The sequence below is a fragment of the Phalacrocorax aristotelis genome, chromosome 19, assembly GCF_949628215.1.
Source record: "Phalacrocorax aristotelis chromosome 19, bGulAri2.1, whole genome shotgun sequence".
NCBI classification, from domain to species: Eukaryota; Metazoa; Chordata; class Aves; order Suliformes; family Phalacrocoracidae; genus Phalacrocorax; species Phalacrocorax aristotelis.
This window is the reverse complement of record NC_134294.1, coordinates 4,244,869-4,267,779: the sequence shown is the minus strand read 5'-3', so window position 1 is coordinate 4,267,779 and position 22,911 is coordinate 4,244,869. Positions and strand designations below refer to the sequence as shown.

At 45.1% G+C, this 22,911-nt stretch overlaps 1 protein-coding gene across 2 annotated transcripts in view; it reads right to left on the bottom strand.

Annotated features, from left to right (window-relative positions):
* CASZ1 (castor zinc finger 1) overlaps positions 1-22,911 on the bottom strand; it is a 96,719-nt gene that overhangs the window by 9,954 nt on the left and 63,854 nt on the right. For both annotated transcript variants that reach the window (XM_075113747.1, XM_075113749.1), the window contains exons 7-17: positions 21,313-21,485; positions 19,688-20,556; positions 17,737-17,878; positions 16,410-16,473; positions 13,713-13,873; positions 10,161-10,283; positions 8,418-8,753; positions 6,500-6,698; positions 5,791-5,962; positions 2,783-2,931; positions 611-845 (exon numbers count right to left, since the gene is read on the bottom strand). In XM_075113747.1, coding sequence (XP_074969848.1) covers positions 611-845; positions 2,783-2,931; positions 5,791-5,962; positions 6,500-6,698; positions 8,418-8,753; positions 10,161-10,283; positions 13,713-13,873; positions 16,410-16,473; positions 17,737-17,878; positions 19,688-20,556; positions 21,313-21,485 — 2,623 coding nt within the window. The remainder of the gene's footprint in view (positions 1-610; positions 846-2,782; positions 2,932-5,790; positions 5,963-6,499; positions 6,699-8,417; positions 8,754-10,160; positions 10,284-13,712; positions 13,874-16,409; positions 16,474-17,736; positions 17,879-19,687; positions 20,557-21,312; positions 21,486-22,911) is intronic.

The window sequence follows — 22,911 nt, the reverse complement described above, 5'->3', positions numbered from 1 at the left end:
GAGATGGCTACACATTATTCTGGCAACCAGGAAACAATGGCAGAAACTTACTTCCAAAAAGAGGGGATGATGGAGGTCTCCTCTGTGCAACACTGCACAAAGTGGAACAAGAGATTGTGCATGAGGAAGGGAGCTCAGTGAGCTGCTTTTATATGTTGATGTCTGAAGATGTGGTAGGGTTTTCCCCCCTGTGTATATAACATTTCCTATTGTAGTGTCTTTCTGTACCTTAACAGTATAGGAAAGTGCCTGACTTCAGACGCTGCACAAGGAAATACAAAAAGATACCAGGGGAAATGCCAGGTACAGAACAGGCCCACATTTTTTTAAAATCGGTTATTAAAATAGATCCCACCCCAAGACACTGGATAAAAACCTCTCTTCAGGGGAGAAATGAGACGCTGTTAGTTCATGGATGCCTGAGGTGCACATTTTGATGGATCTCTTCTCACAAATGATGGAGGGAGCTATAACAGTACGAGGCACTATTGTGAAGCTGCTACAGTTTATATTTTAAGGTGCAGTTGTCCTTTGGCCTCTCTTCCTGAGTTTCTCTCCCAAGAGAGCAGGCAACTGATGATCCATTTCACCCCTGCCCCGTCTCTCTTACCTGCTGATGTACTTTCATTGCCCACTGGAGTGCTGGAGCAGCTGCGGTCCATATTGGAAGATTCAGAGGAGATACCCCCAGGGCTACAGCCAGTGTAATCCATGTACTCATCAGTTTCAGTGTCCATCATGCTCGGGGGTCCCTGAAAGGAAGCTGGGGTTCCTGATGAGGCTGGGCTGGGTGCCATGCTGCCAACTTGGGGGAGATTTTCATTTCTTGGAGTGTGGCCAATAACCTGCAGCAAGAAAACAGGACGAGGACTTTCACACCAAAAGCAAGATGCCAAGACCAAAACCATCTGTCTGCACGTTTATTTCTCTCTGCCACAGCTCATGAGGGATAGCTGGAACATGCTCCTGAGTGGAACCCATGGCACTGTGGCTTGGAGCATGAATCCTCCTTCACTGGGAGCTCAGAGCATTAAACTTGGCACATGTATCCTGGTATGTGAATTGTGATGCGCTCGGAGGCTGGGAGTGTTAATCTTGGCACTGGTATCCTGGTGTGTGGATTCTGATGCATTCAAAAACAGGAGGTGTTAATCTTGGCATTACTACCTTACTGTGTAGGTCCTGCTGCATTTAGAGACTGGAAATATGACTATCAACATGACTGTCTAGTGCCTGCATGCTGAGACGCTGCAACAGCGGAACACAGACCGAAACCAGCGACGTAGCTGTATGCTCTGTTCACATGCAGCTGTCGTGGCCTGGCATGGTGTGGCCTTCTCAGGATAGTTACTTGGGTAGGTACCCAGAAGCAATGTATATCCCCCCCCACACCACGAAGTGCCTACTGAGCGCCAAGGAATGGGGAAACACTGGAGTTAGTACATGTAAATGCAGAAAGGCAGTGGCAGTGCAGAGATCTGTGGCTTTGCCACATGCCCTGACTGGTGGCTTCATCCTTGTTTTGTTGTTTGCTGGAGTGCTCCATGGGCTAAGCACAACGATGGAGTAGGACTAGCATTGCACGCTCCCAGGATTGCTGGGGCCACAATTACTACTTCTGCACTGCTGAAGTGAGAGAGGATTGCCAGTGGAAGGAGGTGGAGGTCAAAACTAGCATTTTCTGCTCAGCATGTACTAAAATTCTTAGGGCTAGGCTCAGCGGATACTAGAAGAGTAGTGAAGACAAATCTATTTGTTTACCCTCTCCTAAGACTGATTCTTGTACCTAAGCTCTTCGTGTTCAGAACAAAAGCTACCACAACAGTACCACCAGTTCCTTGGCATCTGTGAACTCATTAAATCCAACAGCAGTCGACTTGAACAATTAACTTATTGATAGTACTTAATAACTAATAGAGACCTCTCCTTCTCATGCTGTGAAATGAAAAGGGGGTTTCCCATCTTGCTCCTACAGATGACCCTGTTTGTTTTTCATATACCAGAAGATGTCCTTAGCATCAGATCAGTCACGGGTGTTGATATTAAGCTAGCTTTTTTCATCTCCCCAGTCAATGGAAGTTAAAGCAACTAAGGAATAAGAAGAGCGAGCAGGGGGTTGCAGGACTGCTGCTGTTCCAAGCAGCAGCTTGGTGCTGCAGTTGAAACTCTTCAATTTATCCATGAAACAAGACAAACCTAATCTGCCAGTTGCTCTCAGTTATGTGTTAGAAAAGAAGCGGCTGCATGACTCTGCTGCTTCCTGAGAGAGGATGAGTACCCCAAACTCCAAATCAATACGGGAAGAAAAATTTCGAGACTGGTATTTCCCCCATCCTAGGTAGAAGCAGCAAATAATTCTTTACGTGGAACAGGAAATGTTTGCTTTAACCAGCACGTTCAATTCTTCCACATCCTAAACACTTTAATTTTAATAAGCCAGTTGGTGTATATTGAGAGAGCAGGGAAGGAGTGCAAGTTGTAAATGTGAGTATTTTAGTGTTAGCCTTCTCAATTTTTTTTCTCCATACTTCACGAGGAAAAGCTGTTTACAGTAAGTTATGCTTTGATGTCTATGCTTCATCATCTTTCCTCATATTGTAGGAGTCCAACCAGGTACAGCTAGCTTGGGTGACCTCGCATATCCCAGTTGTGTCCCCCAATGCAGACATACGTCCTGAAGAGTTTGGGTACAAGTGTCTTGGCACTAAAGCAGTTCTCCAGCAAGCAACCAAAGGGACCAACACTACATGTGGATCTACAGCTTAAACAACCAGTGAATCACCTGAGTAGGAACGCGATCAAAGTTCTTCCCCAGCATCCTTCTCATGTGCTTTCTGGCATGGGATGTCATTTGGTGCTTGAGCAGGAAGGAGAACTGGCAGCCCTCGCGAATGCAGTGGAAGTGGCTGTTCACCTGGTTGTATTTGCAACCTACAGACACAAAACCATTGTATTTAGTACATGAAAGGTTCCAAGAGGGAAAGGGACTGTAGGGAAGATGATCAGGAGACGGGACAAGGCTGCTGCTACATGGATTTCTGGTGGATTGAAGATTATCAATGGCCACGGGTTCTTCAGGAACAGTCCTGAATGAAAAGAAACAATCTTTTGCCTGCTGCACAACTGCAACAGAGGATTACAGTGTACGTAGATTTAAGAAGTGAGCCTGGGCTGCAGACTAGTCCCATCCCTCTTCATTTGGTTATAAAGAAAGGAACATTACCATTACAGTTAGTAGTCCCTCATGCTCTCCTGTCTTAGCTAGCGCCTTTTCCTTTGCAAAGAGAACAAAACCAAGACATTTAACTGTATCATAGAAGTTACAATTGAAAATACACACTGATACACTAGAAATGAAAAGTTCTTTTTCTCTTTTTCCCTTTAACTGTGCTCTCAGAAAAGCAGTCTCTTAACAGCTCTACCTCTGGACAGTATACGCTCTCTGGTCAGATAGAAACGAGCCAAGAAGTGTTTACTGCCACTCCAAATTTGTTGTGTAATAGGGGCAGCTACTAAACAACAAGCAGTTTATATGGGTTCTGGCATACAGCACTTGACACATTTTGTTCCTCGTGGATAGCGCCGTGCGTGCTGGGACTTTGTGTATCTCGTTAACAGACAATCCTACGGCTACATTCTATAGGTGATAAATAATGGCTTGTTGCAGTTAAAACATAGCTATATCGATGATCAGGTTCTGCCTGTTCTCCATCACCCCTTGGCCATATCCTTATACACACAGAGACACAGACCTACAGACAGGCTCAGTTTTACTGGTCTGTCTATCATCTACCTACACTCATCCACCTTTACTTACATAGGTGTGTATTTTTCATCCCTCTCTCCCTCCCCACCCATACAAACACAAAAATAACATATTAAAAAAAATGAAATCTATCATGGTGTGTTTGTTCAGACACATTTACAACCCTTAAAGCAGGCCAGTGCTTTCTGCACCTGCTATATATACATACCCAACATAAAAAGCACAGAGATGTACAGAGACGCAGCCATGCATTTACGTGTTGGTATAACCATATACCCCTACGTGACCACATCCAGCTACACCATCCCCTCACGCTGCCTGTACCTACACAGGCAAATGCAGAGTGCTGGCTAAACGTATGTTTATTGCACGGCAAGCCCAGCCTATAGGCATATGCACATACTGCTGGATGCATGTACCCCATCGCTCCCAAAAATAAACACTGCTGACACATGCACAGCCTGTAGGAGCCTCACTGCCAACCAGCTCCTGAATCACCCAGCCCATCTTTAGCTCACAGATAGTGTTTTATGTGCATGCCAAGTTTATGTTTGTTTAGGTATGGCACTCCCCCACAGCCCCACCTCATCTGCCCTCCCCCTCACGCTGTGTTGTTCTTTGGGATGGAGAACAAACAGTGCTGGCGGGACTGAAACAGTATCAGCAAAGGGCAGGTGAAGGCTCGCCTGTTGCTAGGGCATCCGTGTAGGCTGGGTGTTATATATCATTGTCCTGCTTTGTCTAAGCCCCTGCTATCACCTGAAACACCTAAAGTTGAGTAAACAACAGCAACTGCTGAATCTACTGACATGTGTAAATGACACCTAGGTGAGTACTGGCTGTGGCGTGTTGACACTCATTACCCTGGTTACCACAGACAAGCTACCATTTGGGTATAAATTCTTGATGTATTCAAAGCTGAAAAGACATTTTTTTGTTCTGGTTATTGTGGCTGTTTCCCTGCGCTGTGGGAGAACAGCACATAGAAGCGTTACTCTGAACCGTTTTGCGTCAGCCTTTGTTCCAGCCAGGGGTGGTAGGGACGGTATCTGTGATACTGTTAAGCCCAAATGCAACTAGAAGGGTTAAGCAAATCCCAGGCAGTGCGGGACAGAGCTCTGCTGGCATGATCTCTAGGGGTTCCCCGAGTTCAGAGCCCTGGATTTCCGTGCTAGATATCTCCCTGGGAACGCAATCTACTTTCTGTTGTTCTGCATTTGTATTACCAGCTTTACACTAGAGGCACTTAGATTTAATAACTACTGCAGTGCTGCTAATACTTTTGGCAAGTGGGCAAGCCCCAGTCTGAGGCTGTGCCACAACTCAGGTGTTTCCTTAGGCCGTGCTCTGGTGGAAGGCTGGCACAAAGACACAACGCTGTATTCCCTGCTGCTCACAAGTGGATGTGGGGAATGGGTTGGAGGAGACAGTTTGTTGAATGCTCTCCTCCATACCGCCGTCTCCAGTTATTTGCCCTTTGGCTTTCAATATGCTGCACTGACAGTGGCTAAAAAAAAAAATAAAAATTCATTTGAAGCTGCCTGGAATCAGGCAAAGCAGTAACTTCCTTGATACAGGAAGACTTTCACACAAGGCACTCGTCAGAACAGGCAGGTCCCCTGTGCGTTTTTTTTTAACCATAAGAACGCCAGTAAACTCCGCTTAAGACAAGCAGTAGGCCCATAAGACTACAAAAGTACAAAAAAACCACAAACCAAAAAAGGGCCTTGACAATTAGATAAAAAGGAAAAACTAAGGGGAAGCTGCACCTCCAGACAAATATATAAGTATAAAAGCCTCTGTATTACAGTTTCTATCCATTTAACATGGGTCTATTTGGGAAATCATGTTTCAACTCAGGCAGATGAGGAATTGATTTCTGTTTTGCTCCATTTCGCGTTTAGTGATTTAATTACCAAATACATCTTCAGCATAACTCACAGGCTCTAACTCACGCGATGCCTAGCCTGGACATGGGACAGACCACGTGAGAAAGGTGATGAGGGAAAGAGAAGAAAACTCACCTAGTCTGCCACACTCTTCTCGCTTGGTAAAATACTTGAAGCCGTTGGCTGCCCTTCTCTCCGCCTTCTCGTGTTTTTTCACGTGCCAGGGCAGCTTGGTGGTGATGTTAGTCACAAAGTAGCAGCCGGGACGAAGACAGTGGTAATGCCCTCGCATCCTGAATTCACAGTGCTAGAGAGGAGCAAACAAGCAGGTTGCTTTACGCGTATCTAAACCAAATGCACTGTCATCTGCATGCTACCAATGCTGTTCCTCTGAGACATGAGCGAGAGGCCTGAACTATTACTCTAGATCACATCCATTTTATCTTCTGCAAGCCACAATGCAAACTTGTTCCCTGTTGTGTATGTTGTATTGCTGTCTTGTATTCTGGATTGCCCTGGTCTATGTTGAAATACCCCAAACCTAACTCATGGCTTTCCCTGGTATTCATCATAGATTTTTTTTTATTTTATTTCATCTCATGCCTCTTAGCTCATTCTAGTCGCCTTGCCCACTTCACCCAAATCAAAGAAACATAAAAGCAGTGCAATTTTCAAGTTGATGGAAACAAAGCATTTTGCTAGACCATGTAATTAATACTCTTCCATGGTTCTGTAGTTAGACCAGGACTGAAACGCTCAGCCTCACTTCCTAGCAGGTAGGCTACTTGCTCTTTCCCATTCTTCTCCAGCTCAGGCTAGAGCACTGCTTTTGGACGGCTCTTACCTGGTTCGGACAGAGACACTGCAGCGAATAGTAAGCAAACTGGTCTCGCACATTCACCAAATTATTGTTGGGGTTGATGTGGTCCAGGCAGTGGGATTCCGCTTTGCCAGAGGTTTTGCACACATACTTGCAGTTCCCAAAGAGACAGTGGAAGTGGAATTTGTTGGCGTACTTGCAGTCCGTTGCCAGGCAGGGATCACTGGAATACATCCAAAACGCAATCATCACCTTCACTCATTTCACACATTTGTTTCTTTGCCAAAATGTAATTCAAGGGGAGCCCAGCTGAAGCCTCTGTTCCAAACATGGCCTACAGATTTCCCATAGCCACCTTCCTCTTTAGTAAAATCGATGCTGGCACCACTACTGCAATTCCACCAAGCCAGTGCACTTTCTTGATTAAGGTTATTAAAATAGAGCAATGCACAATGGGTTCTGTAGTCTTTGAAGGCCACCCTGCTAATTTAAAGCACTCTCGCGATCTGGATAGATACTGTTTTTCCCTTTCTGCCTGTACTTACCTCAGTGGGTTCTGATAGTTTTTCCCATCTCAATTTTGTGTAACTGAAAGGAAACCCTTGGGCATGCACGCTGCAAGATGCCAGGGCTTCCCCTGATCAGGGAAAATTGGCAGTGGCTTGTTTAATCAGCTAAATGGGTTTGGTATCTTACTCCCCCCCACCCATTCCATGGATTTCTGGCAGCACAAACAGAGGTCAGATCGGAGGTGGCTGAACATTGATCTCTTGGATCCTAAGCATTGTACCCAACGATACCTACTCAGATACGTGAAACAGAATTAATACACTTCTGTGAAAGCAGACAAATGACTGTCAATATATGTTGCCGAGACTGATACTCCACCAGGCTGCATAACTAAGCTGTAATGCCTAACCTGACCCTGGATGCCTGCGTCCTCCTGTAAACTACATAACTTCTGTGCTTCTTCCTGTCTATGCAACAGAAATAACACCATTATCACAGCAACACTGTGAAACAACTTCAGTGTTCTAAAAGAATTTCAGCAAGGTTATGACACCTGCATTGTGAATTACTTTGTAAACTAACACTACAAACCAAACTCATTACATTTGTACAGAGGTTCAGCCAGGAGAGCAAAACAGCAAGTCTGAAGTGAGAGAGAATTGCTCCCTATGCCTTGAGCTGCTGAGACCCCCATTCCTGGTATGGCAGAGTCCCAGTACTTGTGCCCCCTCCACTACCTGACCCCCAGTCGTCTTCACTGAAAAAAAAATATGAAGCTGTTATTATACTGTGTTAAAAATGGCATTCCTAGGAACAGGCCATAGAGCTTACTGCAGCAGGACAAATCAGGAGAAATCCAGCAAGCTTCCTTTTCAGCAAGCTGTAAACGTCTACTCTTAGTTAAGTCTGTGTACTTTGCTGCAGTAACACCTCACCTTTGCATGACTAAGCACTCAGTTGCCCCCTGATTTTTGCTCAACCACAGAAACTCATGGCACGTCTCAGACTCGCAGCAAGATCTGGAGGTGGGCTAGTCAGGTGTCGTGCTGAAAACTTTAAAGATGCTATGCTTCCTCTGGAGCCGTCAGGTCAAAAATACTGCAGAGAGGCACGTATTTCTGTACACCTCTCATGAGGTATAAAAAAAAATACTTCAGTGATATGTCAGCAAGTTTATTTCTCCTTGAAACTCATACCTAAAAGGGCTCCCAGGTGTACTTGAAAATCTTGGGTTTTTTCCTAGCATAACTGAAGGTATTTTCTGGACTTTATAGCCGTACATTTTATGTGAGGAAAAAGCCCCGAGTACTTTCTAGACAGAAGGTCTCTCAGTGGGTCAGTGTAGATGTAGTACTACAGCTCTGAGGAGCAGTACAGAGGGGATTGCAAGGCTGGAGAGGACTCACAGAGGCAAGCAGCATCTACAACTTACTTCTCCTGGAACTGGAGAAATCCGGGTTTGACCTGAGGCTTGGCATTCTCCAGGGAAGTCGTTGCCAAGGGTGAAGTTGCCAGGTTAGGCACTGATGCTGGGATCTGAGGCATCTGGGGTATGGTTGAAGCCAGCTGCTTCCAAGCTAGCAGTGTGGGGGCAGAGGGCACAGTAGCTGGACTTGGAGTGGGCACGTCGAGGGCAGGAGCACTTGCCATAGTGACAGAAGTGGCAGATGGTGACGAAGGGGCCAGTGAAGCCTTATTCTCAGTAGCAGTTGAGAAGGGAGACTCAGAGTTACTTTTCACAGTTCCACCCTCAGTTCGGAAGTGAAAACTGCAAAAAGACAGTGTGGTTCAGACATAAATTCTTGACCATTGTATGTAACTTGATTAAACATCAACGGGAATGTGGCAGGAGTCTGCAAACGAATTAGCTGAGGTTAAATGCTAAAAGGGGCTCTGCAAACATTGTGGAAAGATTTAGAGGCCTGCTAGACTGCCTGTGAAGTGAAGGGAATTCAATCAGAGGCATGGAGACCGAAAGGTGCAGTAACATGTTGACATCAGACTGCTGCAAGAATCGCTGCAGTGAAAGATCAGTATGCCTACGAGGGCAGCTTCCCATCACTGTTGTGAGAAGCCAGTAGTTTGTAGTAGTGAACCATGGGGAACTATCCAATGCCAGAGACCAACTCTGCCAACAGACTTTTCTGTCTTGAAGTCGGCAACATCTCCTTCCCTTTAACCCCTTCAGAATCAGTCATGTGGCCAACTGTTGAAGGCCTTATTCATTCTTTACTCAGGCAAATCTTCCATTGCCTTTAAAAGGGACGCAGCATGGTTTTGAACTGCAGATTACGCTCTGTAAAAATCTGCAACGGGAAATTTCTGATATCCCACCCTTCCTTTGCTAGTCCCCTCACCGTAACAGTGGAAGCACCTCTTAAATTCATTCTTCACTCAAGAGTCATCTAGAGCTCTGGGCATGCTGTACAGCCTCTGTAATAGAGGCCATATTATCTAGCCTACAGTTCTGACTACCAAACTCTGGGCTGTCTGCTGCTTTCCAAAATGATGTGAAATGACAAAGGGTTTACAATATAGAACATGGCAAGGTGAGAAGGAGGTTGCTGTTGGGCTGGACAGTTTGACTGTTTCATTTCAAGATCTTTATCCACATGATATGAAACTTAAACAAAACCATACAAACTAAGGGCTACGGAAAACTTGTTAAAAGAGATTTGTCATGACAAGGCAAAGAACAGTAAAATGCTTTCTACACTGCAGTGATGGGGAGCTGTCTATTCCACAAAAAGTCTGTATCCTGTGACAATGGTTGGGTTTACAGGATCCTTTCCCTCCCCGTTTCTTTGAATGGTGTATTTGTATGGTGTATTTGGGCGCTGTGAGAAATATGGGTCTCCTTGAACACAGTCTGTCAAGTAGGCTATGGAAAATCACAGATGTCCAACTCTCAGCCTTGCCTACACTGTGAGAGGCACCTCTTTTTCACAAGTTGAGCACAGCTATTGTGAATCAAAATTAGAGAGGACATAATGTTCTGCAAAAATTTTAGCAGAGCACATTTACACAGGAAGCATGTGGATGCCCAAATTGCTGCCTTCGGGACTGCTTGCGTTCCTGCTCTGGAATAGAGTTACTCAGTAAGGTCTCTCTCATCCTACAGTGTGCATTGTAGAGTTTTCTCAAGGTTTCCCAACACTCATGCTCTCCTACTTACTTGGCATGCTTGATGGCTCCATCCAGGGTGCTGAAGAGGGCACCGCATTCCTCCACGACACAATGGAAATGCACCTTATGGAGAAAGTCGCACTGTGCATCGCAGAAATCCTTGGTACCAAACCTGGCCAAAGCAGAGAAGCAAGCATCTTATGGAAGGCCGCAGAAGAGATGCGGTGTTGGAACAGACATTTCTTCTTTGTTTTTCAACTCTACTAACATTCTGTTTTCTAACCTCACTGTCCCTGCTGCACAAACAGCACTGCTGGCACTGTTGCTTGATTATTGCCTGTTATATAGAGCCAAACATGCAGAACAAGAACCTAATTTCTCTCAACTGAACTTGCCTAAGAAACCCCCATTTACTTTTAGAGGGAGCAAAATACAGCGCTTCTCTGAAACAGAAGATGAAAATCATTCGTGTTCTTGAGCATTTATGTGCAAAAGCCAAGGCTCTGAGGAATGATCAAAGGTTAGCAAATTAAGGGAAATCCAGACCAAAAGGACACTGCTGAAACATTACAAGTATTTTTTTTTTCTGTTTCAAACTACTGGGAGTGGCAAATGGGAAGAAACAGCCATGGTTCAAGGGAATCTAGATCCAGAATCCTGCCCCCCCACCTTGAAACAACAGGGTATCACATAGATGGGAAAGACGGAGTATCACCTGTATAGCAATCACAGCCTAGTGTGCATAAATAGTGAAAAGCACAGGCCCTGAAGTACAGAAGAAACAACGCTGCAATGCAAAAACACGAGCAGAAGCCATCATATAAGATATGCCTCTTGTCATCTTGGAGGAAACGGTCAAGAGGACAAAACCAACTAAGCAGGGTATCTCTGCTCATCCACTGCTGAGATTCTCCAGACTTAGTAAGAGCAGCACAAATACCTGTGATTTCAGGAAACTCCAGAATTGCCGGGAATCGAGAAATCAAGTGAAAAACACTGGCAGGAAGGATTTGAAACTTAACAGGGGAATCTTGCATAATTAAGATACAACACACTACAATTGCTCTGATGAGCAGGAAAGCAAGAAACAAACAGCAGCCTGTGTGGTCCCAGGAGGGACCTCTTCACAATTTGAGGGTAAAGGAAAAAGAAAAATAACACTTGTACTGGAGAGGAAGGTCAGTGGCTATAGAATACATGCAGTCAGTTCGGGCTTGCAGGGAGAAGATGAAGTAAAGGTGTGGCAAGAGGTAAGAAACCAAGTTACTGCAGGCTAAAGGGGTTGTTTTATCAGGGACAAGAGGTATCGTACTTAGAAAAAAGGTCCAATAAAAATGGGAGGCGAGGAGTCAAAAATGGCTACCTTCTAACAGTTGCTTTGGATGGGGAAACTAAAGACAAAGCAGCCAATTAGGGATAAAATGAAGACCTTTAAGAAGAGTGGATAAAGGGACTGGTTGGGAAATATAAATATGCACAAATCAGCCAGTCTGGATTATGTATGTCCTGAAGTGCAATGGAAATTAACCTACAAACTGACTGCATGACTATTTGCTATTTTTTTAATAGAGAAGAGGGAGGTACTAGGAAATTGGCAAAAAAGAAATTTAAAAATCTAGGTCCTGGTTCTTTCAGGGGAAAAAAAGGACAAGTGATCTTCAGCAATTATCATACCTCTAGTCTTAACTTCTCCTTCCAGTAAAGTAATGGAACAAATATTAAGAGGGAGGAGAAAATCATTAAACATCTAGAGGATAAAGGAACCATGAGCAATAAACAGCATCAGGATTATAAAGAATAAATCTTGCCAGACAAATTTAATTGCTTTTTTTGATAGAATTACAAAATTAGTGGATGAAGGGATGCAATATATTTGGATTTTAGTAAAGCATTTTGATACAGTCTCGCATATGCTTAGAATTAATTCAAATTGGCCTGGATGTGAATGCTACCTCATGGATTGAAAACTGGCTGAAGGACCGTAAACAAAGGCTAATGACAAACAGCAACATATTGAGCTGGGAGGAGGTATCTTGTGAGTGCTGCAAGGATGACTTTGGTTAGGTCTGAGCTTATTTAAGATCTTCATTATAATCTAAGAGAAGGAGTACACAGCGTGTTAATGAAATTCACGGAAGATACTAAACTGGGAGGAGTTGGCAACACCAGTGCAGAAGGAGAAAAATAACACAGAGAGGCCTTGCAAGACAAGGGACAAGGTTCAGAATGTGAGAGTCATATTGGGAACACACAGCTAATACATCTGGGGGGTGGGGGTGTATTTTTATACATCAGGGACTCATGAGAGCAACATTAAAAGCCATCCTGTGTAGCTGTGGATGGCAAACATGATACATATACATTATGCAGGATAGATGCAAACAAGGTAGCACAATTGTGAGTGGCATATGTGGGGGCAGGAAGCTTGTTGTATCTGGTGTGGCGATACAGGAACGGCAGCCCAATTCTGCAGCCCTTCAGGGAACAGCAAGAACAACAGCAACAACATGCTCAGCAGGCTGAAGGGACTAATTTACAGAATCAGATTAAAGGAGGTAAATAAGCTTGGTTAAATGGCATGCTAAAAGTCTGTGACTATCTGAAGGGGTAAACTCCAGTTGCAGAGAGGAATTATGTGCTGTGGTTCAAGGGGATATAACCAGGAGAACTGCAACAAAATTACAAAAAGAGAAATTCAGGCAGCACACCATGAAAAAGATCATGACAGTGAACCATATTAGGTGGTGGAATAATGTTCCCAGAGACAAGAAATAGCCACACTGCTTGGCATAATTAAAAGTAGGCTGGACAAAATGCAAATGGACTGCAGGGAAGGATCTCACACTGGCCAGGGGCAGACGGACAAGAAGACTTTCTAGTCTTCTCCATTGAAGTCTGTGATTTACAGCGTGTCCACAGGCATTTGTAGGCAACTATCTGTGTCAGAGCACAAACCCATGTGTGTCTGCCTGGGTGTATCTGTGTATGCTCAAAGCATGTATCTGTCTGGGCATGTATGTGCATGTGTCTGTGTGTGGGTGAGTTTTGTATCTGCTCCATTTTCCTTTCAAGCCTCCTCGTCTACAACAAAAACAGCAGAAACCATCCCAGTTCCCATACCCCTTACACTCCTTATTTTCTTTCAGTGGCCTACTCTTATGATCAGAAGAAATGTCACTGCAAGCATTTTAAGGCTCCTGTGATCTGTGCATAACAACTAAATGTGGTCCAACAGGAGTTCAGTGCTCAGCGCAAGCTGCAGTCGGTCCCCTGGTATCCCTGCAGACTGGGGATATGAAGAGGAGCCTAAGATGAAGTCTAGGCTAACGGTACTACCTGAAGATCTGTGCTCGTAGTTGGCTCTCAATATCCCATTGCAAAACAGTTCCATGTAGACAGATATTTCTTATAGGACATTAACACCTACTGCAGCCAGCCAGGACTGAGGACTAAATGCATTCCAGAAGGTGATCAGCATATCACTGATTTAGGCCTTTAAATTCAAGAGAACTCTGCATTCGAGTGTGAACTAATGAGCCAGACACTTTGCAAAGGAAATTATTTTCCCTTTCCTCTACTCCCAGTTCCATGGTCTCCTTACCGGTGCAGGTACATCTTCCATGGCTCAGAGAGCTTCTCCTGAACAAGTGCCTTCACTGCCTTGCCCAAGTACTGTGTTGGCTCTCCAGCCCCAGACTGGCTGCCATCTCCTTCTGTCTTAATGTTCAGCAGGTTGCCAAGGCTGGCACTGGTCTTGGACATCTGGAACAAGAACATAGACACTGCATCAAGCCCAGCACACAGCCATGGACACTGCCAGTCTGGATGCCCTCAGACTGCCCACAGAAAGCTGTGTCTTCAAAGATTAAGAGAGAAGACAACAAGTCTGCACAGGCTGCATCAGCAAAACTTAATAACACCTAGGTCTTCTGCATCCTCCACCCAACTATCACAAAGTCCTCGGGTGCCCATCTAATATTCATGGCTCTTGTGTAAAGTAATGAAGCATCACATCTATTTTATACATGAGGAAGCCGGGGTGGAGAGACACATACCTGGAGTATGTAAAAGATGTGCAGGCTTAAACATTAATAACCCTATATAGTTCCTACAAAATGCTGGTGTCGTTAGTACAGAGCTAGTGATAGAACTGGTAAGTTCCAGTTTCTTTAGAATCACCTTATCCCAGCTACAAGAATGCCTCCTTTAAAGTGACTATCAGGTATGTTTGGGGATGGGAGGGGGAAAATCTCTTTCAACTGGGGAAAAATTCTGGCTCCACTTAAGTTCCTGGAAAATTCTTAGTAACTTCACTAAATAAATGCTGTCACTTTCTGTGCTAAATGGACAAAGCAGGACTTGGATCAAAATTTGCCTTGTGTGAAAGACTTCAAATACATTCTACACAGAGAAGGTTTAAGGGTGCAGGTGTACGATGTGCAGGACAGAAAAAAGTTACTCGAGTGCTTAGAGAGAAAATTTTCTTTCAGAATAAATCCACAATTTCCCAGGCTCCTTCTTGCTTTGTTGTGCTCTCAGTTACCGCCAGTAACAACAGTGAAATTCACCGCATGAATAAAATGCAGGATTGGGCTCAATACTTGCATTATAAACTCCACCCACTTGAGGATCTTGAAGCCTTTTATAAATATCAGTTAATTAAGCCTGACAGCCCCCCTAAATAAACTGCAGTGCGCTACGGGAACCCTGGCTATTTGAGGCACTCTTAATGCCCCCTGAAGGTAAAGCCCCTGCTGCTGTGTGGAGACTGCAGCTCTTTATGGCTGGAGTCAGAAATTCAGGTCGTCTTTTTCCGTTAGTGTTTGTTGGACATTCAATTTCTGGAAAGGGTTCTTTTTCCTAGTCTAATAATGAAGGATTTCTCCACGAATAGAAATTGTGTGCAGCAAGAGGAAGAAGCAAGCATGATGTGTTCCTGAACACACTGAGCTTGCTTCTGCAATCCCTGGACTTGGAATAGGCTCCTTCAAATCAGTGGGCTCTATTCTTGGCTGGTTTATGTCATCGGTTAATCCCATTCCTTCTTTAAAAAAGGAACAAACCTGAAGAACTCGTATTCTGTACCTGTGCTACACTTATTTTGCACAACATAAAGAATGTTATGCAGGGATGCACACAAACAAATCCTTATTTCTAAGCATATGCTTAAATCTCATATTCTTCTGGAGACTTTCAAGTGAAGTATCTATTGAAACAGAATTTCCCTGAGCTGGGGCCTTCAGAATGACTCAGGACCCCAGACAGCAGACTTACTAAATAGATTTACTCATGAGAGAAAGAGCTGCATATTTGGAATCACTAAAGGGACAATATGCAGGAACAAATAAGAAATTAAGTTTAAAAGGGAACATCAAAAAGCCAGTGTAACAGAGAGCCAATGCAAGAGAAAAGTGGCATAAGGATAAATGCAGAAATTAAACAACACAGAGAAAAAAGAGTGATGAAATAAGAGAGAAAGGAGGCAAGAGATTACTAGGCAAAGTCACTGTGCTCTCTCCTGAGGGTTATATGGCCTTGATGCACGTAACGCCCAGAGCCAAGGGGATGGCAATAGTTATGCCTGTAAAACCTATCACACAGGAGAATATTAAAGCATGGCTCAAAGGCTGCCCTGATCTCCACTGCGGTTGTATACAACAGCAAAATTAATCTTGGTACAGTAGAATTTATCATGTGAAAGGGAGATATATATTTGAGATGATGTATAAATTAAGGAAAAAGTAAGGAAAAAGAAACTGTGCGTTCGCTAAAATAAACATTACGCAACATGGTAAAGGGGGCTCTGTTGGACACCACCACTTGCACCAGAAAAGCACACATTGATGATTTTGGCTCAAAACCTCTAATTTTTTTTTTTTCTTCTCTTTCATAAAAACAAGTGATTCTCCTCCCCAATGAAAGAAAATGTTTTTAAGTAAATAAACAAAATGAGTAACTCTAAAAAGAGAGCAAGAGAGAAGTTGCCAGGTTCTGGAAATAAAAATGGAAAAAAAAAAAATTTCGGAGCCCTCCTCTGTCTAGAAAGGATGGAAAAAAAAAAAAAAAGGTGTCAGAGGCTGCAATATATTTCTTCAGCCAGTTCATTAAATTAATTCGTAAGCAGTGGCTCTGAAATTATACCCGATGAAAAATGGTCTCAAAATTTAAATGGTACAAACTCATCTTATTAGAGGCAAAACATTAAAAAACAAACGCATCTCTTCCCCCCCTCCCCGCCATCGCAGCTTTAATTTCTCTTGGTGGGGGGAATGAAAGGCGTTTGATGGATGGCTCTTACCTTATTCATAAGCGAGGATAAAAGAGATGAATTTGCCGAGACTGTGTGGCCATTTGATTCATTACTGGAACACACAAACCAACAGGGTTTAGTTAAGATGTGCACAGGGACTGTGAGCACTGAGATTAATCCTTCTCCTTTCAAGCTGCCTCACTCCTCACCTGCTACATCCGGAGGAAGAGAATGATGCCCACCCTCCCTTGGGCAGGCCAAACTCTTTTTACTTGTGATAGCCAAGATGGAGAGGAAGAGGGTCCCAAGTTTGCAGAATTTAGTTCTTTTGGCTATTAAACAGTCCAGAGCTCTTTGTCCACTGTCCACACCATCACACTTTTTTATTAGCTGACTCACAACCCATCCCTTGTTTTACTCCTTCATCCCGTTAGAACTGTCAAAAATACACCACAAAACCAGGGGGTGCTGATGGAAGACTCATACCGCCAGGGACACAGGTCCCCTCGGCAGCAGAGGCGAAGGCAAGGCAACAATCCTTATGGCCACAGCTAAGCATGCTGAAAGGCCACCCTGGCATTTCATGTGCATCAGTAATAGTTCTAGCTGTCTACAAGTGCTGGGGCCCCAATTTGAGGCTTGTTTAAGTAAAGTACAGTAAGGAAGGTATACAAAGGTCAAAGTGGAGCAGGCTCACTTATCCCTGGTATCAGTTCCTCTGCAGTTTTTCCACACGGGACAATCCCCCAACACTGCCGTTCTCAGTAGAGATGCTGGACAAGTGGGACACACACTTTGAGATAGGTGCATTGACATCTGCGCAAGTGCAAAGATTCATCACCATAACTACAGATTAGCACATGCCAGACCCAGACCAGAGTTAGCCTGACACCCAATTGTTTTGTGTGTCCAATTTCTCCGGAAGGTGCCTCTCTTAGACCTGATTCAATGCCCTGCTACATCAGTGCAAATGCTCCTGCTAAAAGTGTGCTGAAGTGTGGCACTGGAGCAGCCTTCAATCAGCTCTTGATGACAACAGCAGGGATATCTGTGTGAAAGAAGGAGCTTTGGCAGCTGCTCATTTTTCAGAGGGGAGCACACGAGTTGCGGCTCTTGTCAGAGAGTCAGTAGGTGTTTGTGAGCCCAAAAAACCTTCTGGAGAACATACACATGAGGGGGAGTAGCGAGAGCCTCCCTGCCTCCAGTCCGGGGCATCCAGCTCAGCCCCTGTGACAACTTAATCTACCCTCCGGCAGTACAACTGTGAAGTTGCCTTTCATCCACATGTTGTGTCCTCTCATATTACAGGTACAGGAACTTCTCAGAGCTTGATGCTGGAAAGAGCTAAGCGTGCCTGCCCGCGCACTTCTCTCACCCATGATCCTTGACACTCAGGTCCAAGCTGTGCTCCTGCAAGGAGTCCTGGCTGGTGGCAGATGACGATCCCATGGCCTCCACAGGTTCCTGCTTCACCTGAACTGGATTGAACCGTCCGGGAGCTGCTGGTTGTCCATTCCCTGTGTGAGAAAGACACCGAAATTAAACGCAAAAATTAAATGAAAATGTAGGTCTAAAATGAGGTTACAGTGGCAAATAAGTAAGTTAAATCACTAGCACCAGTGCATAAATGGAAAAAGCGAAGAAAAAGTGTGGGGGGAGGGAAGCGCTGGGATTGCTGGTCAGCGTTTATTGCCAAGCTGACATGATGGGTTCTGACGTCCACTCCGGCGTGGAAATTCTTCAAGTGATAATTATTGCAAAATTATGTCAAAGTTGTCCAGGCTATGGGCCCTTTAAAGGAGAAGGGCGGAAGGAGCGTGGGGGAGACCTGATTCTCTGCACAAACTGTCATAACTAATTTGCGGGGCTGCCTCTTAAGCGTTTATTAAAGACTCCGTTAATGCTGAGGCAATGTGGCAGCTTTCGACTGCTAGTCAAGCCCCCTTTCCCGTCCCCAATCCCAGCGTTGCCGTAGCGACAGCGATGGCCCGCCACTGCGCGTGCCCAGCAGGAGCATCTGCCCTGTCAGGGCTATCGAAGGTGACAGCCAATGGGACTGGTTCAAACTGCGCGACCTCTTGCCACCTCTGTCACGTTGTCCCCACAAAAAGGGGGAATTCTTCTTTTTTTGGGGGAGGTTTGGTGCTGAGCCCATGAAAGAAAAATTCTAATTAAAGGAAGAGGAAAAGAGGAAAGGGGGGGTGGGGGGGTGCGGGAATGAGAGAACAAATTCAAGGAAAAAAATTAGGAAGAAGAGCAAAGAAAAAAGGAGGGAAAAAAAGTTGCTGACAGGAACATGTCTGCAGAGCTTTTTTCCACAATCCCCAAGTGACTAAAATATTAATTTACCCTCCGGCAGTACAGCTGACAGCGAGCTGCTTCTCAGACAGCAAGTGGCATTTTCTTAAAAAATAAAGGAAAATAGGTCCCTCAATGACCTTTCTCTGCTTTAGGAAACAATTTTTCAAATAATAATTTTAAAAGTATGTGAAAGTTCTCCTCTCTCTTTCATCAGATCACTTCGTCCTACTCCCTCGTTCGCTCCTGGGTAGAAGGACCATCGGCAGCACTCACGTACCCGTGGCCAGCAGCCTGCTCTGGCCATTCCACGCCCCGGGGAAGGAGGCTGTGGGGCAGCCCAACACCACAGGGTGCTGCCAGGATTTACTTCTCATTCCCATCTTTTACCCCTCTCATGGTGCCGCTGCCCCTTGCAGCTCAGGGAGCTGCAGGGACAGAGAAGCACAGCTTGCAAGAACTGAACAGGAGAAAGCTCGTTTGTGGACTGTACCAACACCACCGCCAAACCCACAGCTGGGACAACCCCCGCCCCAAGACCAGAAAAACAACTGGCAATGAGCTACAGGATCAACGCCACTAGGCCCAGCCAAAACTTGATACAGTCTGCAGAAGAGGGCTTAGGCTGCTGTATGGCCTGCAAGTATTGGCCAAGCTTTTTCTTCATTTCCATTTTCAATACAGTGCCTCTCCCTTTTCAGCTTAGAGTGAACTAGGTAATACACACGGCAACACTCTTCCTTCAGATCTGGTAAGAGCCTACTCCATTGGTGGGCAAAGCTGTGTTTCCTGCCTCTGTTCTGGCCACATGGGTATAGGAACCATGGCTCCACAGGAAACCATGCCAAGACTGCCCTCTTCAAGCGTTAATGACATGACCAAATTTATTCTCCCATTTACGCTCCTTTACTACCTCCTCCCCACCTCCAGTCCCATGCACAAGTGGGTGGCTTCTCATTCACTCCTCTCTAAGTCATCAGGCACTGCTCTTCCTCCCACCACTAGCACAACTGATGAGGGTAACTCACCTGCTTCAAGTGCCACAGAGGGCTTGAGTGCAGCTGCTGCCAGTCTGGCCATCATAGGAGAGATTAATCCCTTGCTAGCAGAGATCCTTTCCATTATAGATGCCGCTGGAGCTGGAGAAGAAGTAGCCGCTTGCTCACCAGATCCTGAAATGGCCTGGGATGAGGAATCCGTAGGAGCAGATGATGTTGGATTAGTGCCAGAACCACCAGCACTCATCAGACTAGCCGAGCTGGCAGGAAGTGGTGTAGAGACCCGACTGGGGATGATGGGGAAGAAGGATCCAGCTGTTCCAGGAAGTGCTGAGTTGGACAGTGCCAGGGCCAAGGGTATATTGCTGGGAAGAGCCTGAGAGAGCAGGCCAGAGATCTTGGTGGCTGGTGTCATGCTGTTAGCAGACTTGCTGGCCTGTGAGGAAGCAAGCTCAGCAGCAGAGGAGGGTGCAGCTGGGACTATGAGAGAAACGGAAGACTGTTGACTGGTGGGGGAGGCACTCAGGCTGGAGTTCTTTGAGCTCATAGCGGAGAAGTCAATAAGGTCATCATTACTGGACTCCTCTTGCTCATTATCCTTGGACCCCAGGAGAGAGGCAGGCAGGCCCAGCACTCCTGAGCTCCGGATGTGCCGGCGCTCATGTTTGCGTTTATGGGAGGTCATCTGGCTGGTGGAGGTGAAGGTGAAGCCACAGCCTGCCCTTATGCAGTGGAAGTGGTTGGTGGCCTTGCTGTAGACACAGCCCTCATACTTGCATTCCTCATACTTGTAGAACTTCTTGAAGCCATCCTTGGCATAGGCATCATCTTTGATGTGGTAGCTCTTGTGCTTCTCAATGTCACACTTGTTCTTGAAGGTGAATGTACACCCAGGTCTCCTGCAAGGGCATTGAGGAGGAGAGGGTGGTTGGCTGTGTGGGCTAGGAGCACAACGCAACTGCTGTCACCTGCCTCCCTCTGGGATAAGGATCAGGGCCAGTATGAGGCAACAGCCCTGCCTGCAAAGGGGTTGAGGAGTTTTATGCGGATTAACCCGTGACAGCAAGGCAAGGAAAAATGCTGCCATGTGAGAGAGCTGGGAAAGTCACTCCATTCTGAGGAACAGCCACAATAACACGGGGATGCAGGCACCCACCACTAAAAGTTCCAACCAAAACAGCAGCTAAAGGGGACTAAGGTACAAACTGTGCTTTCCTACTCTTCCTGAGAACATGATAAATCAATAGAAGAGCATTTGTGTACAGAAGACAGAGTCTGGCCCTGAAACAGACGACCTGGCTGACTGTTGGCTGGAGAGAACTCTAGCATGGAAGCACCATTAGCAGTATATTAATGGCCTACTTCAGCCAAACTCTGAAGAGTCGAGTGATCTCTTTCCCAAATGATTCTAGGATGTATTTTCTAGTGGGTGCACTTTGCTCAGATCACCTCAGGTCACACTCCTGCCTTCGGAGTGGTCTGTGGCAAGATCCTGGAAATCACATCTGCCCTTGAGCATAAGTTGTCTCAAGAGCAGTACTGAGAAGGTCACAGCAGGGAAAATCAAGTCCCTGTGTCTACTGGGACTTGGCAGGAGGAGGCAATCAGATCACTTAACTCTGAGGCAGGATTCCTCCCCTTCCCCGCTGTCTCACCTGCAGTGAAAATGAGTGGTTTTCTGCCCATAGAACTGGCATTCCACAGTGCCGCAGTCCTCCGTGGCACGGAACCGCTGAAACCCGTCATTGATGAGCTGTGTGTTTTTCTTGTGAAAGTTCTCATGGGTCATCACGTCAGAGGTGCTTGTATAGACCTTGTTACAGCCCACCTACCCCAGGCCAAAACATGGAGTCATCAGCACAGCGTTTTAACAGCCTACCATTATTACCAGCAATAATAAACATATCAGCAGTACACACACACATTTAATAGTTCCATTTGTGCACTTCTCCTAGGAGTATTAAGTCATCACTTTAATTCCCAATCTAAAGACTGATAGAGCAGTTATGAAAAAACCCCAACTCTCTGGGCATGAAACAGTAAGAGAAAAAGGGGAGGATGCGAAGGGATAAAAGACCAGCTACAGATAATCATGTCTGCTTAGGGAGGCAGTAAGCAGGGTTCCTGCTCTTAAGGAGAAAAGAACGCTGACAGATGCCATTACTTTCTGTTATCTTGGAGCGACATGGAATGAAGTAGGACTTTCATCTATTTGGGGAATATAAAATTGAGTGGGAATGAGTTATTTACCTCTTTAGTGCTTCTGGGAGGTAAGGGAGGGTGGTGCAACATGAGGCCAATCTTTTGAGCTTGTAATATACGGGTTTCATTCTAGCAAAGCATAAACCCTATGTTCAGCTGATCTTAGCAAACCGGTGACTTTTTTTCCCTGTCACTGTTCAAGACTACCACTTCAACGATTTTAAACTCGTGCAGCAAATGGGAATGGTGTGACGAGGACGGAATGCTGAAAACCTGCCTTCCTCTGGGTAAAGCGGGCAACTTTGCCATATTGAGTAAAAAAACACTGGAATCTGAAAACGTCCTCAGCCCTGCTGAGGGAGGATTTTTTTTTTCTTTTCTAGCACAACGTGTGCCAATGCCTGCACCATCTCAGAAGTGAAGAGAACGAAAACACCACCTCTTAGTTCAGCCCAGGTTGATTCAAACAGGCAATAACAAAACCCATGACAAATACCCAGAAAAAAAAGCAAGCAGGATCTCCAGCTATTTCCAATATAGAAGAGCCTCTCTCTCTCTGCACTGACACCTTGAAAAAAGACAGACCCTGCACGGCATTAAAAAAAAAGAATTAAACAAAAACCTCCTTAGGAATAATTTGCAATGCAGCTCTTGGTGCTAAAGCCTAAAAAAATGTCAGTTTATATAAACAACTAACTGAATTTTATCCATACCAATTATGGACATAAAGAAAAAAAACCCCATGAGACGGATGGCACAAATTCTGCCATTTAAGCAGTATTTTCTTTAATTGGGAGTTTATATTCAGACACCTTTCCTGTAAGACACTGCATTATTTTACTGGAAGACAGTGGGCACAGGATGGAATTACCCATATATAGTTGTGTAAACGAGGGTCTCTGTTCTAACTCACAGTGACTTAAAGTCATGAAACACCCCTCGCACTCTAAAAAAAAAATTAAACAAATCCCATCCTGGTCAGTTGAAGAAACCAAACAATCAATATTATGGAAGCATAACAGAAAAATGTCCTCAAGAGAAAGTCACATGAA